At 44.0% G+C, this 17,139-nt stretch overlaps 1 protein-coding gene across 1 annotated transcript in view; it reads left to right on the forward strand.

Moving 5' to 3' along the window:
- LOC102688329 (uncharacterized) overlaps nucleotides 1–16,338 on the forward strand; it is a 29,906-nt gene extending 13,568 nt beyond the window's left edge. Inside the window, exons 7-13 of the mRNA XM_069185873.1 lie at nucleotides 2,531–3,296; nucleotides 3,866–4,027; nucleotides 10,028–10,191; nucleotides 11,080–11,292; nucleotides 12,120–12,291; nucleotides 12,667–12,708; nucleotides 13,046–16,338. Of these exons, the coding sequence (XP_069041974.1) occupies nucleotides 2,531–3,296; nucleotides 3,866–4,027; nucleotides 10,028–10,191; nucleotides 11,080–11,292; nucleotides 12,120–12,291; nucleotides 12,667–12,708; nucleotides 13,046–13,147 (1,621 nt within the window). The 3' untranslated portion in view covers nucleotides 13,148–16,338. The remainder of the gene's footprint in view (nucleotides 1–2,530; nucleotides 3,297–3,865; nucleotides 4,028–10,027; nucleotides 10,192–11,079; nucleotides 11,293–12,119; nucleotides 12,292–12,666; nucleotides 12,709–13,045) is intronic.
- Nucleotides 16,339–17,139: the final 801 nt, after the last annotated feature.

Consider the following 17,139-nt stretch of genomic DNA (forward strand, 5'->3'; position numbering starts at 1 on the left):
CACAAACAGTACATCAACCACATTAGACTCTTTGAACTGTATTGCAGAAGGAAATAATCCCTAAAATTAAATATAATTAATGGCCCTCTTAAGGTTCTAAAGTGGGTTAGATTCTTCAAAACATTTTAGCCCTGATATCACCATTTTGATTTTATCTAGTTATAGTGATGGTGATATCTAATTATTTAAACAAATATCTCAAAATCCATGCATAGTTTGTTTGTAATATTTCATTCTAGCTTCCTTATTGACCACAATGACGCTGCTCTTTGTCAGTTAAGATAAGGATAATCACATATCCATATTCCCTGATTTGACAAGTTCACTCGGTTCACTTTCAGCGCTTGAAATATTTAGGCTAATTCTCATTTTGAGTCCATCTCTGAAATAGGATTCAGTTAGATAAAAAAAATAAAATGATGCCTCCTTTTAATCTAACATGACCAGGGATGTTCCACAGGGATCCATTCATCTATCATTTAAACCGAGGGAGAGCTTTGCAATGGATATCCTTCAGGTTGTCTGGCTGGCATTAATAAATGGAAGTCAGAACAGTTTTTAAAGTTAATAAAACAATCCTACTGAAACCTCCTTATCAGTTTAAAAATGCAAAATCTGATCACTAGTTCAGTGGTTTTCCCACAAATCGGAAGGCTGGGTTGAGATATGTAGGTGTTAACTGTGAACAAGAGCAAGTTTGTGAGCATCTTCGTACGAATTACTTTATGTTGCGTATCTGCAGCAAAGTGGACCATCATACATTGTATATTAAAATGTCAGGGGTTGCATAAGTATATTATGCACACGATCCTAGTCTGTTTGTGAAGTTTTCCCAGTGATTGGTTTGCATTTAAACTGTTGTTTCAGTACATTAACTATCTTGCTGAGCATTATAGGGTATCCTCAAGAAAATTGTTTGGAAAAACATTTGGAGAGGCAGCTACTCATAAGATGTAAGCTAAACTTCTGTGATTTTCAAACATTTTCTTTATTACTTTATAACCTCTATTATCTAGTAGTACACAGAAAATAGCAGAATGCACCACAGTGGTATTTACCTTCTCCTGATCCCACTCCACACTTGAAAAATACCCCATCATTACCTATGTTCACATAGACTGAAGGCAACTGCCTTTCTCTACTTCCAAAGCTGTAAAACTAAAGCCCATAATCACTGCTGTGATTCAGCTGGCTCAGCTAGACGGAAGACCTGTCTGAAACAAGCTATACTGTGAAGGTACATCTCTGGTGTGCCAGCGTGAAAAAGGACATAAGGTATCTTTAATTTATCTAAGAGACACTGCCAAGCTCAGACATACTCTTTTTCTGTCTAACACTGAGAATAATGCCTGCCTTTGTCATACTAGATTATTGTAATTCCCTTTTCTTTGTTACCTCTAGTCATTTAATGCCTACAGCTTGTAAAGAATGTTGTTGCCAGAAATGTAGCAAAAAACATGACATTTGAACAATTGTGCCTTGTGTGGGCACACCTCCATTGACTCCCTGTTCAATCAAGAATTGATTTTAAGAACTTGCTTATGACATGTAAAGTTCTACATAACTGTGGTTCCTCTTACTGTATCTAAAATACCTGTTGATCCCCTTAGTGTGCCCACTCATCTCTCAGGTCTCTGAATGCAGCCCTGCTTTGTCCCAGAGGTGCAAAGAATAAATGCGGGCAACCCAAGTATTCCCCTCAAATATGACCTGTCACTTTTATAAGGGAGTCTTCCTCTTTTTCTGTGTTTAAAATACAATTTTTACAACTTGCATTTGAGATCTCCATGCGTGAGTCTCAGAACTGGTTAGTATTTGCTGTTATCATCTATTGCATCTTTGTAGCAAAAACAACCTTTCCCTGTTACTCCATTTCCCAGTTGTATGCACAGAGAGGGCGAGAGAGCAAAATATAGGAGGCTTCTTTTGAGAACCTTATTCGTGTAATAGCTGAGAAACATGAGAAAGGCTATGAATAAGAGGCAGCCACTCCACCCATCTAGCTCAATGGGAAATCTAACTGAGCAGAGTGCATTGTGGTTATAAACCCACAGCCTCTTCTCTTGAGTCTGAGAGAAAATGAGTGGGCATTGTCTGTGATATGGGCAGTGAGGATAACCTCCTCCAGAAATCTGGCTCTGGCCTGGGACCATTGCTCCCGACCTGGCTGGAGAGAATTTTAAACGGATACCTGCTGTCGTACGTGACACCTCAGAAACTGCTGAAAGGCGGGACAGCATCATCAGGAATAGCCACTAGGCCATAAAAGGAATGCACGCTTATGAACCCCCATTTTTGACAATAACATGGCTGGACTCAGACTACAAGACCCTCTGTTACACTGTTGCAGTTCAGGGCGCTGTGGGAAATAGACCGTGTGTGTGTGTGTCTCCTTCAGAGTTCTCCAGAGGTGGCCATTTTCATTGCGATGAAACTCGCGTCAAGCCTTCACTGGACTCCCTTGCGTCCTTACACCCCGTTTATCCTTCTTGTCGTTTTTTCTTAGGAATCGGCCTCGCTGTTGTTGAAGCATGTACGACAGGCAGCGCTATGACAGCCCACCCATGTACAGCCCCCCCTACAGCCCCTCCACCAATGGCTTCGGCCCACCGGTGAGCTTTCACCCCCCCGGCAGCGAGTACAATGCCTACCCCCCGCCCCCCGGCTCCTATTACATGGAAGCCCGGCCGCAGCACTTCTATAAGTGGCGTTCCCCTCCGGGCATCATCAAAATCCTTGAAGGCCTGATCGTGCTGCTGTGCATCGCCATCTTCGCCTGTGTGGCCTCCACCCTGGTCTGGGACATGCAGTATGGTTATGGCATGGGTGGTTATGGTGGCATGGGTGGTTATGGTGGCATGGGCGGTTATGGTGGCATGGGAGGGTATGGCATGGGTGGTTACGGCTATGGCACTGGAGGTTACGGCATGAGTTACTACAACTCGTACCCCACCCCGTACTCCGCCAAGACCACCATGATCGCCATGGCCGCCATCACCTTCATCGCGTCCCTGGCCATCTTCGTGACCAGCTTCTCCAAGTCCGACTCCTCGCGCAGCCGGAAGTTCTACCTGGTGGTGCTGGTGATCAGCATCCTCCTGGCCATCCTGGAGGGCATCATTAGCATCGTCTACATCGTGGGCATCAACCCCATGGCCCAGACCTCCAGCAGCGTCTATTCCAACCCCATGCTCATGATGTGCAACTCCATGTATGGGACTGGCATGGGAAGTTACTCCACCATGGGCATGTACAACCAGTACCTCTACCATTACTGTTACGTTGATGCACAGGAGGTAAGGGATCTTATCCACCTGCTTGTGTCTTTGCCGAAGGCTGGGGTTAAGGATAACTGAGTAAAGAGGAAGAATATTAGGGAATATGATGGTAAAGCACGATGCTGGATTTTTAAGCCTCTTAACTTCTGAAGGTGCCTTTTTTAATTAAGAAGAAAGGGAACGGGGTGGAGGGGGCACAGTGCCACAATGGTTTAGCATTGCTGCCTCACAGTGCTGGGGGCCCTGGTTCAATGCTGGACCTGGGATGCTGTCTGCGTGGAGTTTGCATGTTCCCCCCCTTGTCCACATGGCTTTCCTCCAGGTGCTCCGGTTTCCTCCCACAGACTAGTGACATACTGGTGGGATAATTGGCTTCTAGGAAAATTGGCCCTAGTTTGAATTTGTGTGGCTATATCTGTGTATATTCCACCACCTGAGCACTGTTTACTGTCATGTGTTTTGAGGTGCTGGTGTGTTTCTCTCCATTCCTTCATTGTAAAACAGATTGTACTGTGCCACTCTGATAAACTTCTCTTCACAGAAAGAGACTACATATATAAAGCTCTGATTGCTGTTCTTCCCTCCAGGCTGTGGCTATGGTCTGTGGGTTCATGATTGTCATTGCAGAAGGTATCATTGCTTACTTCGCCCAGAAGACTCGTGGGAAAATCTGGCGCTACGGGAAACCCAACATCTACTGGGAAAAACCTTTAACCGGGGAGTCAGAGGGCCGCAACGTGGAGGAGTGGGTGAGTGAGTGAGTTTGGGCTGGGTCAGCTGCTTCGGCCGTACTTGTAAATGCTGACTCACGCAGCCTAGTCTGAAATCGGGCCACAATAATCATGAACAAAACAGAAATTAGTTGGGGTTTTTTTTTTCAAAAAACATCTTGCTTTGAAGACGGCGTTGTAAGCTTCGTATTTTAAGACTTAAATGTGGCTTTCCTCAATCTGTATCTTTGAAAGCAAAGTCCTTTCGTCAGCAGACTTCACGTTGCTCGAGAGCTACAGTAGCAGTGCCAATAACAAATCTGAAACGTAAACAACTTGCTGGTGACACTGTAAGCAATTAAATCGGTAAGAATTTCATACAAAGCTGGAAGATACAATCCAACCTTTACTCCTAACCCTTCAGCTAGGTTGATCTGTCATACCCCTGGACTTGATTTAGAGAAAAACGTGTTCATAAGAGAAAAACGTTCATGTTTCGGGAGGACAAATAAACAGTTAAGGATTATATGACTATCCTTGAATGAAATGTGATTGTAGCTGGAATGAAGGTTAGAACATATGGTAATGATGACACAGTGCAATAAAGCCATAGAAGTGCAATAAAGTCCATTACCTTTGTCACATCTTCTGCTGGGCCAAACCCTTTAGGTGTTTCTATAAAGAGCACTCACATGACCCTCTATGTTCTTGATAGCTGTTGTTTGCTCTTCATACACTAGGTTTCAGTCTGAGTGATCATTAACTAAGCTAGATAGCAGGTAGTTTCTGGTGCTCTGCAACAAAGGTTTCTCCACCACACTAAACGGGGGGAATAATATGAGTTATATCCCCATATCAGAAGATCTGGGCTGCTAGAGATTGTCAGTATTTGCTCAGTTGTGTTTGTCAGTCAGACACATTGGAGCTCTAGAAATATGGAGGTACTGTACACATTCAGAAAAAGATAGAACAGAAACTGTATTACAAGTGAGATCTTATTATATAATGAAACACCCTATTAAACAAACTGATTCCCAATGTATCAAACCTTAATCAGTATTCATAGTGTTCATGTTGAATTAAGCCATCTGGGATAAGATGTAATTGGTGGGGGGGAAGGCTGAGCCTAATTTAATTTCTGGGCAGACAGGGGAAGGCTTTTCAGGGGTGTTTGTGTGTTTTCCCATTCTCTCTAGGACATGCAGAAATCGGCCGCCATCACAGCTGAGCAGAATCTAAAACTCACCAGGTCTGCATTCAGCATTTACCACACAAGGTGCCCTAATGTGGCTCAGTGCCAGCATCACCATCCCCATGTTAATTACCATACCTCTGCTAATTATAATCTCAAACTGAACCAGGATTGTACCGTTTGAGTCTTGGTCTTGGTTTTTCCTGGTAGCTTGAAGGATTGATGTCTCACCTGTGTGGGCCTAGAGGAGATCAGCATTTTGCATTTTTCCAGACCCTTTACATCCTGTCAGTGTGACACTGTGGGAGAAAGGCAGGGAGTAGTGAGACCAGTAGATGTGTGTTTGTTCAACCCCTCCTCCCCCCCACTGTGTCTGGTGTGCGAATGGGTTGAGTCACACTGCTGCTGCAGTTTCACAGGCGTGACGCATTGCTACACTTCTTGGAGTTGGATGTATCGCAGGTACATTGTTACCTCTGATCACCGGTCCACTGACTGGCCCTTTTAAGTGTCTGTTCCAAGGCTGCCCTGCGTTTGAGTGCATGCATGACTGCGTGTCTGCCCAGTGTTGGACTGGTGTCCCAGTATTCCTTGCTGGGGTAGGCTCCGGCTCCCCCGCGCCCCTGGCTTGGAAGAAGCAGTTAGAAGATGGATGGCTGGATGTTCCAAGGCTGTGCAGTGCTGTGCCAGGCACTCAGCTGCTTGATGGATTGGGCAGGGCTTAGTCAGAGCCTGGTATCGCACTCCCAGCTCCTTCGAAGGAGATCAGCCAGCTGATTTTGTTTATGCATGCCATGGGGAAATTAAGAGTCAGCAGATGGCTTGTCGTTTGGCATTGTTATTGTTTTTATTATTGTTATTGTCATTTCCCATCAAATGGAATCTCACCCAGTCTAACATGTATTTGTGTGTGTGTGTTTGAGCTGGTTTCAGTATTTATATAATCTGTCTATTAACCACCCACTGCTGTCATTATTGAATGACTAGTGAAGCCAGTGACTGTGCAGTATAGTGATAGTACAGTTTAACCCCTAAAGTCAATCATTAAGACTGAAGAAAGGGAAAGAGACCTCTTTGACCGATATATTGTCCTTGTTGATTCCTTTAGTTGCTTAGAAAGCTTCTAATGAAAGACAAGGTGTCTTTACCCGAAGATAAAAATTCAGTCTTGTACTTGCTGACATGTAAACCAATAATTAGACCTAGAGTTGACGTTTTTGGGCAGGGAAAAAGGTAGGTTCAGAGCTTTGCAGTTTTGTCATTCCACAGACCCTGTATTATTAAAGCAGTATACACTTTGCATATTTACAGTTGACGTCGGTACCCTGAGGAGTCGTATTTTTGTTTCAAGTAAATGTTTGCCTCAATACATTTGTATTGGATAAGGAAGCCTGCCCAAAACAAAGTGCTAGGCGAATAACTGCTGTAGATCTTCTCAGTCTGCGTCCCAGAACGATCAATGTGTGCTTGATTTGCGTGAGTGTTATCTGAGGACTTGGAGACGTAACATATTGAGTGTCTTTTGAGGTCAACACCTACCCGCATTAATACAGAGTGCCATTACAAAGGTCAAGTGTTTCATCTCTTCTCTAAAATGCAAATGTATCGATTTCAATCAACACATATAGTGAATGCGATTGCCTGGCCAACTGGTTCCTATCAGACAATTGCCTTCGGGACCTGTAGTATTGATCGCAACCCCAGGGGCTTAATCACTCAATTAATTTTGCTTTATATAGCATGTTTCATGCAAAACAAGTTGGAATGTACTTTTAAGAGCAAATAAAAAAGGAATGTGACATGAATAAATACAGTCCATCTCCCTACCTCCACATCCAGCTCCACATCTCAAAAAAAGCCTAGAACAGATTTTGTATTTCATATTTTGTCTTTTTATTATTTCTCTTTTATCTGTTTTGGGTTTTCAAACCAAATTATGACGTGTATGGTAAGTTTAGGATTAAGGCAGGTTTAGGCTTAGTCTGATCACTATAATGAATTTATTAGCATTCTACGAAACCTGAATTTGTAGTAGAATAGCCATTAATACAGGACACGAAAGAAAACAACAGGAAAATGCATTAAACTGAGAACAAGAGGCACTTTTTTTACAATAATGATTGTGGGAGTGAAACAAGTTAACTAGTCCTGTTTTTGACATTAATATCCTGGCGTCTTTCAAAAACAGTAATCCGTAGCTCCCTGCAATTAAATGAATTAGATGGGGTGAATGACCTCTCATTTGGAACCTTTCTTATTTTGGGTTACTTCTCACAGTCCTTTCCCACTATTGCAAGCGTTCCTGTCTGGCTGCTTGCTCCTACAGTCTGTGTACTGCTCCACAGTGTCTACAGAGAGGGCATAGCTGGAATTCCTAGATGACTTGCATTCTTCAACCCGATGCAACAAAGTCCTTTGTAACTCAAGATGTGTAGTAAATTGTTTCCTAGGATTTTCTCCAGCTCCAGCATAGATGTAACAAAGCTTCTCATGCCAAAGGACTTTGCTCAGTCTGTTTAGAGCTGTTAGCTCAAATGCTAATGAACAAAAACCTGACATTGTTTGTACACCTGGCAGTGTAGTGTAAGCTGTCTTGTGACGGTATGACTGAATGCTGATTCTGTTCCTGTCATCACTGATCAAGGACACGTTTTAATACGTGTGATGCGTTGTCTAAAAATGGGGTTGAAATATATGCAGAGTTTTGAACATGTGGAGAGCTCCTGGTGTATTTCGTGTGTATCCTGGTAATTTGCCGTGTGGAGCTGCAGGTAGAAGGACACTGCAGTGACAACAGGCCGCCACTAGAGACCGCTACTGTAGCAGGGGAAGGACTTTGTTAATTGCTGGTAACCATAGAGAATGTGTTTCCACATGGGGTTGTGTTATTATAAGAGGGTATCCTGAAGGAGGCAGACAGAGAGGTGGAGCTACCCATCTCCAATAGAAGTGTTTCCTAGAGCATGACCAGGGCTCAAAGACAGCTATGTTGTTTTTTCTTTCCTTAAGAGTCCTTTGTTTTTCTTCCACTTTCAAGCGCAGCGTCTTGTTAACAACCTGTGTTCTAGATTTCCGTTAATGATTCAACAAAGTGTGAAGGGTTCCGTGTTGATGGAAACCAAAGCCACACTGCCTGGACAGGGAACCTTCTGACGGAGGCTTTGGCCTCGTTGTTTCAAGTTGTAAAATGACGTCATCTTTCAAGGCCCACACTCACACTGGCGATGGGATCGGCCATTTGCATTTATCATTTTCAAAAATGTGTAAATAAATGGAACATTAAAGAACGACACATTCTGCTCGATTTCGGTTGATTTTCAGTCTAATTTTGCTTCCATCTGTTATAATATTTTATAGCTTTTATTAATGTTATTTTGCTTATAAAATATGAGAAGGCAACCATACTGGTTTTTGTTAATCGGTTATGTCTTTGACTCTGATCCACCTAATTGGCCAACTGGCTTTGACAGAATCCCGAAATAGATTTGTTTGTTTTTACATTGCAAGTTTGTCACTGAAAGAATCTCATCTGGCTAGCGATAATAATCTAGGAAGTGTGTGCCTTAGGTTTAGGCACTGTGGGAGGCATAGTCCGATTTAAAACAATGGACATTTTCTAATGCTGTTCTGTGGGGGGAGCCATGTCAGATCTTGTACTCCCTTGAGGAGAGAGAGCAGATTTGGCTCCTGATAAAGTGAACTAAACAGAATCTGGTGCCTGCCATTGTGCCTGACCTTCTTTAGACTCAGAACTCTGACCTCCAGGAGACCCCTGCAGTCTCAGTTTGAGCTCAGGAAGCAGCATGGTGATCCAACAGGAGGATATCCTTATTTTTCCCTCTGCGTCTTGTTTGTGTTGCGCTGTGAACGGTTGGAAGAAGACAGCGGCAAAGCTGCAGGAGGAGAATCAAAAAATAGATCTTGGCGAGTGTTCCTCAGGCATATAAATCAGAGTAAGGTTTCCTGAAGGTCGTCCTGTTAAAACATTATTACAATAGGAGCTGGTGTGTAGGTGGGAAACAAGCTGAAGGAAGAAAAGGACAGAGACCGCATTTACTGCTGCTATCTGGATTGTTGTGTACTTTTTATTTGACCCCTGCCAGATGAAAGAAGTGTAAAATAATTTGAAAAACCTGCAATTCATGACGTAGAAGTGGGAGATGCACAGTCTCAGGTAGGCAGGGGTTAAGGCGGGTCAGTGGAGAAAGGTAGGTGATGGATAGTTATAAGATCTGCCTTCTCTTGATAGTGTGGGAGCAGCACGGCGGGGGGGAGTGTTAACTGCAGAGGGAATGGGAGTCGCAGTCAGGGCAGCACAGTCCAATTTCACACTTCACTGGCCCCCCAGACTGGGAGAGACCTTGAGCTGTGAGTGAAGCCAGCCTCCATGTGACCTTGAAGCAGGAACACCTGGGGTTTCAGTCACAAGCCATTACTGCTCAGCACACCTGCTTGCCTGTTTTGTGCATCCCAGAATGCTCAGGCAACGTAGTGTGATCAATCTGATCCTGTGCTTGCGTATGGCTTTCTCCTTACCTGGGTTATTCGTTGTGCTTCAGCATCCCTCTAACAGCAGTTGTGTACATCATTAAATTTACTCTCCTGTCACTCTCGCAGTTCTGAGGAGTGTAGTCTCCAGCTTCTTTTCATAGTGCTTTAACCATTTGAAAGGAGAATACAAACGATCCATTTCTTCAGCGCTGTACACAAACCGCTGGCCTTGACGGTTTTGTTCAGCAGTTGTACAAACGCGTTTTTAGTGATCGGTAGCTGCTTAATGTGTTGCTTTTACAAGAGCTGATTTAAATTCTGTTCCTTTTCTCTTATTTTTGTCCATGCACCCACAGGTCAAAAATGTGGAAGATGAAAAGAGTATTCATGACGCCCCAACGGTAGTGCTGTCTGAGAAAATGAGCTCTCCTCTGAATGCTGTCAACAGTGTCAAAAGTGTCAGCACCTACCCAACCAAAGCAGACAGCTGCTTCAGCTCTGGGACCTACAACAACCACGAGTGAGTAATGAGGCAGTGATTAGATGGAACTTTGAAGGGTTCTGACTGGGGGTGATGTCAGGGCTCCGAGAATTGCCTTGTTCCATGACCTTTTCATTAGTTCTGAATTAACTGTATGAGCTTTACTCACTACCAGGAAGGGGACATGTCCAAATCATGTGTAATGGGGTTAGCATATGTAATTGCATCACAGTTCTCAGCCCTTAAAGTTTAATTGTGTTTTAGCGTTTAGTGTTTGTCAAAAAACTGAATTTTAGAGCACCCGCACACTGAATGATTCAACAAATACAGGATCCGATTCAATTAATGTTCCTTTTTTGGGTGTGAATAGCATTTTCCCATAGGATCTGAAAGCACTTTACATCTAGGAGGAGATCCATTCTTATCTGTCACTGAAGTGGAGCCCCCACCTGGCTGGTGAGAAATTCACCAAATTCGCCAAATGAGTTAAGGGGGAACTTCAGGAAGGCCAGGTTGTGTAAAGCTAGAATGGAATCTCTGATCAACTAGTCAGATCACCGTTTGGATCACTGTATGTCATTACTTAGTTGTAACCAGGATTCTCGGCTGCATTGCATGGTCGACCTCATGGGCATTGGGGCTGGGTGGATTTGAGAAGGCCGGGACAGTGTCAGTTTTGCAGGGAAGAGCTTGCAGCTCCTCCCTGGCTGTATCCAAGGGCTCGCAGTGTCAGCGAGAGCTGTGTCTGCCCTCCCTCTGATGACTGCTGGGTCGTAAGAGCTGTGAGCTTGCAGGGCCATCAGAACGCGCACACATGCCATCCTCATTTCTCCTCTGTGTGGTACTGCGGTATTGATGGAGCAGGGGACCTTGTCCCTCTCCACTGCTGCTCAGTCGTCGTGTTTTGGGATCATTTTCTAACTTCAGCTACACGGACACTCCTGCCAGCCGGCCCTCGGACGGGCCGTCCCGCGGAGTGAGCTCCAGCCCCTCGGAGGAGGCGGGAGGGGTGCGACGGCCCTCTGCCTGGAGGGGGAGGAAGAGGCGGAGGAACCCGGAGCTGGATGAGTCGCAGTACGAGACGGATTATACCACTGGCGGGGAGACGTGTGGGGAGCTCGACGAGGACCAGTGGAAGAGGTAAGTCTGGTGCGGGGACCTCTGGCTGCTGGGACGGGCCTCTCGATACTTCTTCCAAGACTTCTGGACATGTCCTAGTCTGACCTCTGCGAAAATGGCTGGTCATTTATTCAGCCAGTGTTACAGCTGGCCCATTCGCAGCTTCAGTCCGCAAATCTATGCACAGCTGTAGAAAATTTTACTTTCTGTAACACTTTGACTTCACTGAAGAATTTATCATGCTGTTTTAATTCACTCAAGTCGAAACATCCATTTAAGGACTGTGGGGATGCAAATGTTTCTGGGGGTTTGATGAGATGTCCACAGGAATGCATTCTTTCAGAACTGTGACTTTAGCTAGAGTGTCTCAGAAGGCGGCCATTCCAGTCCACTCTGTTTGTTGTACATTAGTGCAACAGCTCATCAGTTCTTTAATTTGCTAGAGATGTCAACATTCTGCACCAGCAGCTCCACTACAAAACCCAGAATTGAGAAAGGAGGGTGCATTGCTCAAGAGTGGAATTAGGCAGGACATGGGGGTTCACATCCCCACATGTTTAGGTTGAGCATGAGCTTAAACCATGTATACACTGGCCTCCCAACCTGGTCTGAGAGAAACCCCTCCTATGAAGTTATCACATATTCATATAGAGCAGGAAGGTGTCAGTTTGACTTGTTTAGCCAATGACCAGCTCAATTAAGCAGACTCTCACAGGCTGATTAAACTTCAAATGCCTTGTGATCCTTGGGCCCGTGATCTGCAGACCTTTGTGTGACCTCTAGCCAAGAGCAAAGCCAGCCTTAGAGAAGCTAACCAAGTGCCTTCCCTCTCCCTTCCTCCTTGTCAGCATGTACCCCCCAATCACATCCGACGCCCAGCGGCAGGAGTACAAGCGGGAGTTTGACTCCGACCTGAAGCAGTACAAGCGGCTGTGTGCTGAAATGGATGACATCAGCGACCAGATGAACAAACTGAGCAGAGAGCTGGACAGCCTGCAGGAGGGCACTGCGAAGTACCAGGTTAGGTGGCGGTGCGGGGTTTACAGACTACAGCCTGGGTGTCCCTTGAGGAAGTCTGAGGTTCCACTTTGCTGCTTATCACTGCCTTGAATGACACGTTACAGACAAGGCAGACACTTCTCCAAAGTGCCCTTGGGCCAGTGGATCTGGTTGCTTGAAAAGTGGACAGGTGCTCTTTGTTATGATGCCAAAAATGGGGAAATCATTAAAGATTAAAGGAAGTTCACTCCTGGAGGTTTCGGCATGGTGATTAATAGTTATTTTTGGTTCATGTACCGGCCGTATGCTTGTGCAGTATGTGTGATCGAGGGAGGCTGTCCTGTAGTGGGGACAGAGAGCAAGGTACAGGTGCCTCAACGCCTTCTTCTCTTGTAGGGGGTGGCTGAAGAATACAACAGATTGAAGGACTTGAAACGGGTGAGTTATCAACGCCCCTCGGCTGTAGCTTTCTGATGGGATTTGTGCAGTAGGCATGCAAGGTCTTTTCTTACTACAGGACACTGTAAATGCGGGGACTTTGGTTCACATCCATCGGTTATCTTTTGCATTAAGGAAGCAAGGGACAGGAGCCCACGCTGAAACCCTTGGTGGATTTTAAAGCTTTTTGTTATTGCAGAACGGTTGATGATAATAAATGGTATAACGTATCAGGGGCTGTATTGCAGTAGTGCCGTGCTGTGTCCCCAGGGTCACACAGCTGTGAGGTGTGGATTCCCAGGACTGTCACTGACTCCTGCTCCCTCTTGCGTTCTAGACCCCCGATTACCAGACCAAGAAGCAGCAGTGCCGAGAGCTGCGCCACAAACTGTTCCACATCAAGCGCACGGTGAAGGACTACGACAAGGGGTGCTCCTAGAGCCAGGACCCCAACCGGCCCCACCTACACCCACTCCTTGTAGACTCGACATCAGAGACTAAAACTGGTTTTTGCTGCAGGGATCCTGCAAACCAAAGCTGTACAGATCCTTTGAGATCTACAGGGCTGAATCTGCTTACACAGGGTTCCAGAGCTCCAGACAGATTGAGAAGCCTTCAGGTTTGGAAGGTGAAGGGTCTTGGAAAACATTGCATCTAACATTGAACAGGCTTCGTTGGGGGCATTTCTCAATAAGATGCACAACAGTGCATTGGCTTGTACACTCATCTGTCTTTGTACCTTACATTCTGTACTGCGTTAGCTCCAATAAGATGATCTCCATTTTACAATGCATAACAACGTAGTCAAGCTGCTGTAGCATGATTGTAAGACTTTTTGCTGTTGGACAGCAGTTGGTGACAAATTCAGTCTGATGGGCTTAACTGTGATCGTTAATTATTCCAACTGAAGAGGGGATTGCTCAACATTCCTGCTCACACTTTGTTTCATAATTCTTGCAACCATACAAAAGCAGAGTTTTCAGTTAAAAGATAAGCTATAGCTAGGCCCCTGCAGAGAATGTGATGGTAGGGCCCAGTTGCTAAGCTGTGTCTTTGAGTAGAGGTGGATGACACCTGTAAAGCACAGGTGAAGCTTTTCAGGTAGCATGTCTTAAAGCAGTTTTCCCATTCTCGGTGGCTGTTGTGATTATGGTCCTTGGGGATCCTTTGAAATCAAAAGTATTTCTGTGCGAAGCCGTACCTTGTCAGACCTCATATGTCTCCTACGAGACATACATGTCTTTACAAGAGACATACATATGTTAAATGTTGTATTTTTACATGAAATTCAGATTAAGGTGTGAAGGAAAAAAAGCCACTGTAGTATTGCCACTAAGTAATGTCAGATAATCATTTTGGTTTAGATTAAAAAATTGGAAGGAATTTAATACAGAGTTATTAAATTAGTAGGGGAAGTTAACACACTTCTGTCTTTAAGTTTAAAATCAAAATCAAAGGCACAGTAGGAGTTTCTTTATGGAGTTTCTAACAGATGTTCAGCAGGAATCTTGCACACTTCTGCTTGCCTACATATAGAGGTCTCGCACCTGTGACTTCCTGTAGTGCATCTCTTTTGCATGCTCCTATCACCTCATCTGCAACCCCGCAGCAGCTCTCTGGTGCAATCGAAATACTCGATATTTTTTCTCCCTCTATCACATTCATTAGAATCTCCATAGAAATGGAGACCTGGGAAAGCAGCTGTGACATTAAGCTGTAGTTTACACTTGATCCAACACTGTATCCGTTTTAATATGTTTGTATCACAAAACTGGGGGAGCATGTTGTTTAAGATGGGTGTGAAGAAGTTGTTTATGGAAAAGTGCTCCAGACGGCCAAGCACTAATGGAGTCTTATCTATCGACCTTTGCTCTGAATTTCAAGAACAAACTTCCAAGCATCTGAGCTCTTTCCATGACGCTGAAACTCTTGGAAATCAGGAGAGAAAAGGGCGTGATCGATACCAAGGAGTTTATTCTGTCCAGCCAGTGCCAAAGTAAGCTGCACACAGCTCCATCTGTTGGTTCCCAGTGGAACTGCCGCCCGTTATTTATACCAAAGACAAAAAATGTTTTTGCTTTGATAAATATCTGTCAAGTGAAAATGCATTACTCCTCTCGTGACCAAAGTGACATTATCATAACATAAAATAGTATTTAAAAAGTCTGCTATTTTGATAAAAGATTATCAATTTTGATTTTTTTATGTGGTCTTGTTGGGGTTTAGTGAACCTACCCTGAGCTCCTATAGCCTGGCTGTATTGTATGGTTATTTGTATGGCTGTAGCATGGCTATAGAGTGAATAGAAATTCACTCAGGACAGAACTAACGGATGCCTGTAGTCTTTAAACAGACAGGATATACAAGCCCTGAATAATGTTCCCCTTCACCTGGGTGTGGTAGCACAGTAAAACTGCACATACTACTGTTATCTACATCTTTTACATCTTAACCAGATGTGGTTGTAAGTCACCTTGAATAAAAGCATCAGCCAAATGAAGAGATTTAGTGAATTACTCATAAGATGCAATGCACTGAAAGGAATTTGTTTAAACAAATCAAAGTATGAAGAATGCAACGTTCCCATTACACTCCTCACTAACAAATCTCCCCCATTTTCCGATCAGAGGTGACTTTTCCTGGATTTAGAATCTGGTGTCTGTTAACCTGTATATGGGCTTGAAATAGATTTGTGGAAATTCTATGGAGACATAAGCTCATCTTTAAACTTAAGGTGTGGGCATTGTAGAGCACCGGCTACATACCATGAATCTGGAAATTGTACCTTCTAAGTGAAGGAAGAGATACGTTTCCCTGACAAGAATGTTTAGTGAACGGATGTAACGTACTGGAACAGTGTCAGTCGTCTGGAGTTGTAATTGTGATTTCAGGAAAGGTGAGCAATTTGGCACCTCCTCTCCTCTTGGATGTGGGACTTTTCCTGGCTGGCGGATTTCAAAGCACTGCTGGTTTCTCATGCTGTGTTTAGCTTGTCTGGGTGTCAAAGCTCTGTATGAGGTTCCGAAGATTCCAGATACTTCTAAAGTGCAGTCTGTGTAGTAAATGAGTGATGAGGCACTTGTGGAAATAGGGGTGCTATATTCCAGGCCAAATCTGAAGGCTGGAAACTGTTTTCAAATTGGTTCGTCAGACACAGCTTGATCAGACTGTGGTGCCTGCATCTGATTTCTCTCACGGAGTGTCAGGTCTTAGCAACTTTTTGCAATTATGTTTATTTGAATTTTTTTGCAAGGATTTTGGATTTGCTTCTCAATTTTCTATTTCAGTAAAAAAAAAAAGAGCTTTGAATGCCAGCTGGGAAGACACAGGAAGTTTTACAGCCAATGCTTGTTTTTTCCACTTTTTGTATGGTGTGTTATTGTTGATTTACGGTGGGATAATGTAGCCCTGTTCTGTTTATGCCAGGAGCCACCATGTGCACATTCCTTAATCCTGAAACCTTTTGCCTTCTTGTAAAAAGACAATGCTCTCAGTTTTTTTATATATGAACTATTACTTTTCCTAAATAGATTAGCAGATTTCCTTTTATTGAAAAAAAAACTTATTGTAAATGGCATTTACCAAACAAAAATAATGACACTTTTTAAATAAATCATTTAATCTGCACAATATGTTTATCAGACATCTTTTTGTTTCCTGCGCTTATGAACACACAGAAGTAAGAGTGTTTTAACAAACATCAGACAGTCTGGCCTCGGGACACTTCAGAATATCCATCTAACCAATACTTGAGTGATCGACAATAATTGAACATTTACTATTTAATTGACCCTAATGGTGAAGGCAATTGGAGTAACTGATGGATTAAATGGATCAGATGAGGTTCCATTCCTAGACTTCTCTGTTGTAAGTGTTTCCTCTATGCATTGCTTTACATGCATGCTTAAAAGATGCATTGATGTTTGGATATCAATCATCCACCCATTCATTTTCTAGCTGCTTCTTCTAATTCAGGGTGGCCAGAGCCTATCCTGGCAAACAACAAGCACAAGGCAGAGAATACCAATCCACTTTGGGGCACATATACAGACACAGACATGCACACTCATGTCTCACATCAGATTTCCTAGAAGCCAGTTAACCAACCAGTATGTCTTTGCACTGTGGGAGGAGACCCACATAAACCCAGTGAGAACATTCAAACTCCACACAAACAGCACCCCAAGTCTGGTCTTTTTTTATCACTTTATTAGCCCTATACAATTTCTTACATTAGGAATTTGTCTTTTGCCGCAGACCCCAACTTGCTCTCCATGAGACACACAGACAGGGAGAGAAGCTGGGGGTCAGAGCGCAGGGTCAGCCATTTATATGGTGCCCCTGGAGCAGTTGGGGTGAAGGGCCTTGCTCAGGGGCCCAACAGAGTAGGATTCCTCTGCTGGCTGCGGGATTTGAACCGGCAACCTTCCA

This window comes from Lepisosteus oculatus, chromosome 29 (assembly GCF_040954835.1).
Source record: "Lepisosteus oculatus isolate fLepOcu1 chromosome 29, fLepOcu1.hap2, whole genome shotgun sequence".
NCBI lineage: Eukaryota > Metazoa > Chordata > Actinopteri > Semionotiformes > Lepisosteidae > Lepisosteus > Lepisosteus oculatus.